At 37.4% G+C, this 10,422-nt stretch overlaps 1 protein-coding gene across 1 annotated transcript; it reads left to right on the top strand.

Moving 5' to 3' along the window:
- The first annotated feature begins 3,217 nt into the window (after nt 1–3,217).
- On the top strand, nt 3,218–9,693 carry ndnf (neuron-derived neurotrophic factor). Its single transcript, XM_052008839.1, has 3 exons — nt 3,218–3,408; nt 6,127–6,251; nt 7,852–9,693. Exons 1-3 carry the CDS (start codon nt 3,218–3,220, stop codon nt 9,255–9,257), a joined length of 1,722 nt encoding a protein of 573 aa, XP_051864799.1. The 3' UTR covers nt 9,258–9,693.
- Nucleotides 9,694–10,422: the final 729 nt, after the last annotated feature.

Consider the following 10,422-nt stretch of genomic DNA (forward strand, 5'->3'; position numbering starts at 1 on the left):
GAAACAAAATATGTTCCTGGTTTATTGTTTGAAATGTTGAACTTTTGCCTTAAGACTAAAATAATTATTTTTTTACTAAGTACTGTATTTTCTATTTCTTTCAATCCACTTCTATAGCAGCACTATAAGCCACATAAAAAAAACTGGAAAACTTTCCCATTTTACTTAAGTGTCCAATAAGCATGAATAATGGTTAAATTAATTGAAACTTAAATGTACATGAAAAACAGTGTTGCGAGTTTAACACCTTCCTTGGGCCCAGATTGTTTATGATAATTTATGACCTGTTTTAGATTCGTATATAACTTAATGGTTTGGCAGAAAGTTTAATGTAATTATGACAGATTGGGTGTGAAAATGGGCACATTTTTGTGACTAACTTCCATGGATAAAATTCCCTGGCAGAAGTACAGTCTACTTATCTGCAAAAGATTAAGCACGTTCATTTACATTTAGTATAATCTCGCTATCTTGTTTTTTTTCTCCACGGACTCTGACAAATAACTTGGAGGCAATATAAAAGATGTATGCATAGATTCTAAAAGATGTTTCCAGATCAATCAATCTTCATCCACCAACCCTGAAACACCCTCCCACAGCAATTCTAGTTAAATTGGTATTACATTTTGATAAGTATGCTATATTTAAAAATTACAATGTACATGGATACCATCATGATGTTAGAATGTTATCTTTGCTGGGTTATTTTCTTCTCTCTTCACAATTTGCCATATTTGGCCTGATACTTCTTTCGAAGAATGACTGGATTGAACACACTTTTTTTGTTTCATCATATTTTCTGCATCTGTTGTCATCCAAACGATCCTGACCTTGATTCTCCTCCCTTTCCTTCTCAAGGGAATTAGCTTGTACTAAAACAACTTGTAAAAATTTCTCATTGTTCCTTTACATCATTACCTGCCAATTTTCGGTTTCACTTCACCTGAGTTCGATCCCCCCTCATCCCAGTGGAAATTAGCTGCATTCCAATATTGACATTCAACATGTTCATTTCCAACAGCAGTCCAAACTTGGGTTTGATCCTGACCTCCAGTGCTGTCTGTGTGCATGTTTTTCCTGTTTTCACATGAGTTTCCTCTGAATACACTGGTTTCCTTCCACATCCAAAAAGTGCTGGTTAGTAGGTTAATTAGTTACTGAAAATTACCCCTAGTGTAGGGTAGAAGACAGGTTCCAGGGAAATAAGTGGGAAAATGGAACGGATGGGATTGCTCTGAGATCTGGCATAGACTTGATGGGCTGAATAGCCCCCTTCCATATCATGTGAAACATGAGAGATATGGAATAAGTCAAAAATATTTAAAAATTTTAGATATTAATACAATTCCTTTAGTAATTGCTTTTAATTGTAACCTGTGTTAGAAGTTGTTTATATAAGTAAAATTTCTTTGCAAGTACAATGCATTAACTTTCTAACCTTGTGCCGCTGGTGGGGAGTCCCCTGCTGAGAGCGCTCATCAAAAATTCCAGCATGCATCATTTTCCCCCAACTTTTATTTGTTGTATGTGGCAGAATATTTGCTACATACTCTAAGAATGATGACTTGAGAGCGATAAGTTTCACCTTAGTGAGGATCTTTTTTATAATAGAATGGCACATAGACATGGATCCATGCAAGGTGGGGAAGTAATCAAACCTTAATTTTTGACACCAGGTGGTGGGGATTGAGGAGGGTGGTGGGGGAGGAGTCATGGTGCAGTCTCTAGATTCTGCCCTGTTGGTTATAGATTTAGCTTTTCAACTTGTTTTCTTGGATGAAAGCCTTACTGAGAATTGAGAAGCATCAAATTACCCACTGTGCTTGTAAACTCGTTATTTTTAAGGAAACTTCATTACATTCTGGTGGTCCTGACATAAAGTGAAAAATATTTTCACTTGTGAAGAAATGAGAGCCAACCTATCATCTATATTCCATCGTACCGTCTTGAGTATTCCTTGCATGCATAATTATACATGAACCCCTTGGGTAATAACCTCCTCAAAATTATAAGTTTTTAATTGTATATCATGGAAGGAATTTCCTTGGCAGCAGGAGTAGAACCAGAAAGGTCAGGGAGGGCAATGCTCCCTGACAGCTACCATTGCGCCTTATTGGCCTATTGTAATTCTAGTGAAAATTAATATTCAGCTTGCCCTGTCCAGTCAAAAAGCATCCTCATTGTGTTATTTGTACTTTGGAATGAATAGAAGGGAGCATGTACAATATTAATTATTATTGAAAATTGGGAAAAAGAGTGACTGAATAATTATAGTGGGGGGCGCATGAGGGAAGCAACAAAAAACTTTCTATCATTATTATGGTGCTAACAATTTTGTCATCAGTTTTCTACATTCCAAATCTGACTCACATCAGTGTTTCAAAGGCATTAAGCATCTTCTGCAACTTCATCTAAATATTCATGCCTTTTTCAGATGGGAGTCTAAACTTTGAGCCTTAGTATTTCTTCTGACTGTAGGCACAATATAGCTGAATCCAATCTTCATGTCCCCTAGTAGCAGGGATCATTGAATAACAATTTGTTTTGCACCTCCTTCATGCAGTACATCTAAGGATAATTGGGAAACCTTCCTGTTGCATTTTGGGAATTTTCCTTATCCAAATGGTTTAATTTCATACTAGGAGATGAATTTTCCAACTTATCTATTGGGGAAGCTGGTTATTTAAAAAAAAATCCAAGATTCAAAGAATCACTCATGTATTTATGGATAATTGATACAGATGAAATCCATCTTTTTTAATTAAAGGAGACTAATTAATATTTTGAATGATGCAACTTCATATTGTTCATCCTATGAGAATCTGATACAGGGACAATTTCCGCAGGAAGACTTTATATATATTTTTGGTCCAACACTTAACCAAATAAATAATAGTGTAAGATGGGGGCGAAAGAAAAGAGGATGAAGATGTATACAAATTGTACTTATTTCAAGATAACAATTTCTAAATATGTTGTGATACCATCATCTTATTAAATCATTTGCAACTCTAAAATAGCAGTCCCTTGCTTGTATATGGAATAATCATAAGTAAAATAAAAGGCTAGTCTTGTTCCTTGAATTGAATGACTTAATTCATCTCCTGGAAATAGCAGTACTTTCAAGTTAATCAGAAATGAGATCATTATGTTGCATGGTTTCTTTAAATAAATGTTAATATCTCTCTGATAATTGTCCTGTTTTTGCTTTAGGATAATGTTAACCATATTCTGGGCAGTGATATCACTGCTACTATTAGCAACTAACTCCGGGACACAGAAGCTACCCACTAGAGATGAAGAGCTCTTCCAGATGCAGCTTCGAGACAAGTCTCTTTTCCATGATTCATCCATCATCCCAGATGGAGCTGAGATCAGCAGTTATCTGTTCAGGGATGCACCTAAAAGGTAATTTATTTCATGATTTGGAGATAGGAACTGAAGGAACTCAAAAGTATAACATCACAGAATTGAGATCCTGTAAAGACTAAGAGCTCACAATCTGTCCAGCTTTGCAAACTGCTTTATCCATTCTCGGTTATAATACCCTTTGGACCATGTGCTTCCTTTTATAAACCAGTGTCATATTGTAATGTCTAGCAAGATCCCAAATTCACAATTTGCTCTTCCAGTTGGCGGCCACAATAAGTAAAGTACTCAGAAATGATTCATTATCACCTAATTTCTAATTAAATAGCTCCTGATATTAACATGATTGCAACATAATAGCTCAGATTTTGCCAAGTGAGACCTGGTCAGACTTGCTACTCCAGTCCCCAGTAGCCCTGTACTTATCTGGTTTGGATCTGGCACAGAATCCATGAACAGGATCCCCAGGATTGGTGCTGGGGAATCTGAGTAAGTTTGCTCCCTGCCTCATGAATTCATGTGGAGTACCAACAGACTGGTTGTCATGAATCTGTCTGTAATTTAAGAACTTCTGCATTCAGAGGTACAAGTTGACCTCTGAACTTATTGTGTGAAGGAATGTTGGCAGTTCACCATCGAACTATAATTGTTTACCAGCAAGATTCAGCCCACTAAAGAACTTCTGAAGTTAACTCTGCACCATTACAATCCTGACTATTCATAAATGACAACTACTGTTCCAGAGAAGTAATTGATTATTTTATCCCATCTATAAAACTAAACATCAATTACTGTTTAAAAAAATTGAAATAAAAACAGAAGGTACCAGAAACACTCAGCAGGTCAGACAGCATCTGTGAAAAGAGGAACAGAGTTAACATTTCAGGTCAGAGGCCCTTTGTTAGAACTGGGAAAGAGATAAAGAGAAGGTGGCAGGGATGGATAGGACAAAAGGAATATCATCTTGCAGGGTGAAGCCAGGTAAAATAGGTTAATGGAGCAGTTAGAAGGTGATTATGTTTTTTTTGTTTGTGTTATCTGTTGCTAATAGCAGGGCTGTGGGTCATGCCCAGCAAGTCAGGCTGTACCAATGCAGAGAGAAAAAACTGAGCCAAAGTCACAGATGGATGACTTACAGCAGAAATGCTCAGTTAAGAGAAAATGAGTTCCCTAAAGTTGGAAAATTTCACAATGGGTCCAGATTATATTTCCACTTTACAAAATCTATAGTTTTCCTTTTGATCTTAATTTACTACCTAAAATTTGTTTGTCTGAATTGAGAATGGATTAAATTCCAAATGTTACACTCTAAATAGCTTTTCCTTCTACTCTGTTATTCAGTTATTAATAAAATTACACGATTAGAATACACATCACAACTGCAATGCCTACCTTGTCTCAAAGTGCGGTAAATGTACCTTACTCAAGCCAAACACATAGGTTAAAATCCCACAAAAATCTTCAAAAGCTCATCACACAAATGAATGTGGTTAAAGTGCTGAACACACAATTAAAACGTGCCACCCATTTTCATAACAGTAATGTAAACGATAACCATGACAATTTGTATAGTTCCGATATTACTGAAAAACTAGGCACTTTGCAGCTCTCAGGTCAATACTAAACTCAACAATTTCAGATAACCAGCCTTTCCTGCTTGTATCAGAACTGACCAGTTCTAATGGACTGCGATTAATTCAGCTTTTATTTCTCCACATATGCTGCCTGATCTATTGGGTATTCCAGGCATTACCTATTCTTTCAGATTTTCAGTTATTGCTGTGTTCTGCATCACATATTTCCAGCATATTCTTTTGATTTATTTCTATTTCCAATTGCCTTATTCTTCAAAAGCATTGTATCACTTGGACGATCTTGCGTCTCCAATCTATCACAGGCAGTCCATATATTCCCTGCATGCCACCTGCTCCCCCTGACTCTCCAACTTAAAACACATTTATTTTCTCACTTTTATAGTTCTGACGAAGGTCGATGACTTGAAATTTTAACTGTTTTTCTCTCCACAGATGCTGCCTTACTTGCAGATTATTTTCAGCATCTTCTGCTTTTATTTCTTAACACACTAACTGTAGTCTTATGTTTAATTCCCATTGTCCTGTCTGTGCTCTTAATTAGGGTTTGCTCCACTTGGCAAAATTAGGAGAGGCACGGAACCTAAAGGCTTCTCTTAGATTCTTCATGCCATGTTTACACTTATCCAATAGAAAAGGGCACATGAGCTCGATAGATAACACGAGTCATGCATTGTGACTTGAGCATTCTAGTCGTCATTGCAACAGCAGCATTTAAAAGTACAGCTTAGACTTTAAATGCAACAAAAGTGCCTCACAAAAGCATTGTCAAACAAAAACATAGCAACATGGAAATCCACCACATTATCAAAATGTATAATTGTCAAAAATTCAGCCTTTGGCCTGCTTTGTATGCTCAGCAATCTGCAGAAAACATTTTATTGAAGCTAATAGGAGTTACAGAGCAAATGGAAGTGCAGAAGAATATTTTATCCTGCATTGGACATCCTACTCACTGCAGGTTCTTGTAGTAGAAAATTGTTTCTGCAGAATACAATTAACACAGTAAATGTCTTTGTTTTCTATTTACAATAAACTTCTACTATTGTTACCATATCCATTTCCAACCAAAAATAGTGCATATTAGTAAAATCAACCTTCTGAATGTTTTAAGATATAAAGAAATTAATGAATGACATTAACTGCTCTTTCTTTCTGCTTGTAGATACTACTTTGTGGTTGAGGAAGATAACACACCCTTGTCAATTACCATAACACCATGTGATGCCCCCTTAGAATGGAAACTAACTCTTCAAGAACTTCCTGAGGAGTCGAGTGGAGAAGGTTCTGGTAAGACAATAATGAGAAAACAATCTAATTGCAGAATCTAATTGTATTTGATTTCATACAAGACACAAGAGATTCCAAAGGAGGTGAATAGAGTTCAAAGTAATATATCCTTGAATAAAATAAGGAACTCTCATGTGTACATAATTTCACAAGGTATAGAGTTGAGATGGCTTATTATAGATATAAATCAGTCCGATGATTTTTTCATTTAGCAGCATTTCATTCTTGGATCAGAATATAAACCACTGGACAAAAAGTATAATCAATTTGGGATATTCTACTACATGACAAATTTCATTTGAATTCAAAGCAAATTTATGAAAAGTACCTCCACATGAAGGCATGAACAGACAGACAGACAGACGGGACAGACAGACAGACACACACACACACACACACACACACACACACACACACACACACGCACACACACACACACACGAAATATAAACATTTGTAAAGACTTTGGGATACGTAATGTTCAGTAAAATCACTGGCTTCCATACACGAGCTGAAATAAATAATGGGATTTAGAAATATATATGCTCACTGGAACCTTTTGAGGAGAAATTCACACAAGAAGTTGAACTCGACTTCTGTTTGAATGCAAATGTCCCGAACTTGCTGACAGATCAAAAGGCTGTTTGAGCCACAGGAATTTCAAACAGCTCCAATGCTGAGTTTGCCTGCAGGCAGGTGAACTTCCAATTTTGCAACCTCAATATTTTTGGAAGAGATCAAACACAAGCGATTGTGCATTGAAATGTGTGCCTCCAACAACCTTTTAGTGCAAATTGGGGTTGAGGTGATTTTGAACAGACAACCTACAAATTGCATCCCCAACAGTAAATGGATCCACTTACTCAGATTTTTTAGGCATAGGCAAATAGAAGTAGCAGAAACAATGATCTAATGACTGCAGAATGGGAATAGGGTGGCGTAATTCCATTCATGCTAAGGGGAAGTAAATTTTTCCAATTTATTTTCACCCGCAAAATGAAGAGTACATAAATTTTAAACCAAAAATTAAGACTTTTACCATGAAATGCCTGTAGGAGAGAATGAGTAAAGTATTGCAATATCCTTTCTTGTATGCATTTTGCCTCCTTTGCTATTTAATGACTAAAACACTATTTGGAAGGGAGTCGAGTTAAAACATTGATCTATATTAAATGAATTGGTCCCCTCTACATGGCTGGTAAAAAAACAGGTACGAACTCAGCAGTGCAGCAGGAGGTCAGATATGAATGTACCTAAGTGAGGAAAACATTTCTGTCAAAAGGTAAGTATGTTTTAGTCCACTGCCATTCAAGGGACCAAACATACAGGGAAAGAAGAAAACATTTCTAATAACATATTGGTTGACGAATCCTCAGAATATTCCAAAGTCCTTTGTAGCCATGACATTACTCTTAGTGTGTTGTCAGTGTTGTTTGCACACATTGCCTTTTCATAGCATATTTGCACAAACTATGTTAAGATAAATAACCTATGAGATAAAGCCTTTGTGAATGACTTGCAAACTCTTTCATGCATGCATATATTGTGATGGACAAGCGTTACCAGGAGGTTTATACTAATTCAATATTTGTCATCTCAGGAGAACCAGAACCACTGGAGCAGCAAAAGCAAAGACAGCAAGTACTGAATGAACTTGGCACCGATTTGTATTCTTATAAAGGTAATGATGTTGAATCATACCTAGCATCTAATTCACCCTCTGGTTTGTACCGTTTGGAACTGATTTCAACAGAAAAAGATACAAATTTCAAAGTTTATGCAACCACCACTCCTGATTCAGATCAGCCTTATCCCGAGCTCCCCTATGACCCACGTGTGGATGTGACCTCCCTTGGACGTACAACTGTCACTTTGGCCTGGAAACCAAGCCCCACCATCTCACAACTGAGGCAACCCATCCAATATTGTGTGATCATTAATAAGGAGCATAACTTCAAAAGTCTTTGCGCAGTGGAAGCAAAACTAAATGCAGATGATGCCTTTATGGCAGCACCCAAGCCTGGATTAGACTTCAGTCCTTTTGATTTTGCCTATTTTGGCTTTACTTCAGACAGTGGCCCTAACAGAGAACGAAAGACTATGGCCAAACCAGTTACTACACGCCTGTCACGACATATGGCTGGAGCACGGAAGGTGGATCTTCAGCAGATCTGCATTGGCAACAAAAACGTTTTCACTGTGTCAGACCTGAAACCAGACACACAATACTATTTTGACATTTTTGCAGTTAATACCAACTCAAATATGAGCACTGCCTATGTGGGAACCTTTGCAAAGACTAAGGAAGAGGCTAAGCAGAAGACAATGGAGCTGAAGGATGGGAAAGTGACTGACGTATTTATCAAAAGAAAAGGTGTCAAGTTCTTAAGGTTTGCTCCAGTCTCCTCCCACCAGAAGGTGATGCTATATGTTCACTCATGTCTGGATGCAGTCCAAATCCAAGTCAGGAGGGATGGGAAACTTCAGCTTTCACAAAACATGGAAGGTGTACGTCACTTCCAGCTAAGAGGAAAACCAAAAGCCAAGTACCTCATCAGGCTCAAAGGGAGTAAGAGAGGCGCTTCAATGCTGAAGATCTTGGCCACTAACCGGCCAAACAAGCAACCCTTTCCTTCTGTACCAGAAGACACACGCATAAAAGTATTTGACAAGCTCCGCACGTGCTCCTCGGTCACTGTGGCATGGCTAGGCACACAGGACCGAAACAAGTTTTGTGTTTATAAGAAGCTTGTGGAGAATAACTATAGTGAAGAGCAGAAGAAAAGAGAGCAGAACCAATGTATTGGACCAGACACACGAAAGAAGTCTGAGAAGGTGGTCTGCAAATATTTCCATAGTCATATCTTACAGAAAGCAGTGACGACAGAGACAATCAGAGGACTACAGCCAGGCAAATCTTATCTTCTGGATGTTTATGTCATAGGACATGGAGGACACTCTGTCAAGTATCAGAGCAAACTGGTCAAAACAAGGAGGTCTTGTTAGTGTCTCCATGTACAGACTCAACATTATTGAACTATGAACATTACTTCACTAGATGAAAATATACAGACTGACTACTTACACAGCTGAGATGTTGCAACCCGTATTTGTACTATTTAGAAAGATATCAACTTGTATATTTATGTTTACATAATTCAGTAATTATTTGAAGAGACTAAGCCTGATGTACTCAGATAGCATCTGGCCTTTGCGATTACATAACTGCAAGTCCCTTGTCACACCTGACATTAATATAAGTGATCCACAGTGGCAGGATAACACTCAAGTACTGTCAGCTTCTTGTCCTCTACACTGCATGAATCGCATTTAACTTATTTCATCATCCCAAGCCGCTTAAACTAGCTGCCCTGCTAATCGTACATGCAATATAGGACATAGGAAATCTGTAAATTATTTTATAAGAATAAAGTTCAGTCTTAAATGTCTATGTTTTTATGATTGTAAACTTTACGAATCATCTCCATTAAAATACAGTTCTAACTACCTGTCTGACAACGCTCTTGTTCTATTTCTAAAGTGTGGGTTGGGATGAATGTTGCTTTTCTTTTACACAGGATTGAGTGGTCTTGTAAAATGTTTTTTGCATCTTACATGACGTCTATTTTGGATTTTATTGTACCACATAATTAAAACCTCATTTATTGTCTCCTTTGACTTATGAAGTAACAAATTAGCAAACTAACTTTGATAATGCAATAATAGAGGATGTACACTAATTGATTCACATATGCTAACCAGATCTGAGTATGGTCAAAATGGGAAGGTTAACTAAACATTTAGCATTAATGCACATGGCAGTCACTTGCTTTTAGGGGGGAGATTATGGTCCTCAAGGCCTGGCATGACAGTTACTGATGGGGCCCTTTCAAGGAGCCTGCAAAGATACAATGAACTAAATAGTCTGCTTCGATAATGTATTATTCTATAATTCTAAGGAGGCTGGAACTGCAAGAACCAGAGTTCTCAGATTGTTCTTAGAGATTACAGAAATGCAGAAGGATGAGTTGATGGACTGATTTGAACCCAAGCATGAGAATTTTATAAACAGGCATCATTGCCAATGGGAATCGAGATATGTCAGCAAATAAGAGGTGCATGGGACAAGGGGATTTAGGTTGAATCCTAGCAGCAGGGGGTTAGATGAGAC

Source organism: Pristis pectinata, chromosome 2, assembly GCF_009764475.1.
Source record: "Pristis pectinata isolate sPriPec2 chromosome 2, sPriPec2.1.pri, whole genome shotgun sequence".
In the NCBI taxonomy this organism is placed as follows: domain Eukaryota; kingdom Metazoa; phylum Chordata; class Chondrichthyes; order Rhinopristiformes; family Pristidae; genus Pristis; species Pristis pectinata.

What these genes read in the sequence shown, in the direction of transcription:
- ndnf (XM_052008839.1), top strand. Translation starts at nt 3,218, where the DNA reads ATGTTAACCATATTCTGGGCAGTGATATCACTGCTACTATTAGCAACT. An exon ending in TTCAGGGATGCACCTAAAAG is followed by an intron (nt 3,409 to 6,126) that starts GTAATTTATTTC and finishes TTCTGCTTGTAG; the next exon opens with ATACTACTTTGTGGTTGAGG. An exon ending in GTCGAGTGGAGAAGGTTCTG is followed by an intron (nt 6,252 to 7,851) that starts GTAAGACAATAA and finishes TTGTCATCTCAG; the next exon opens with GAGAACCAGAACCACTGGAG.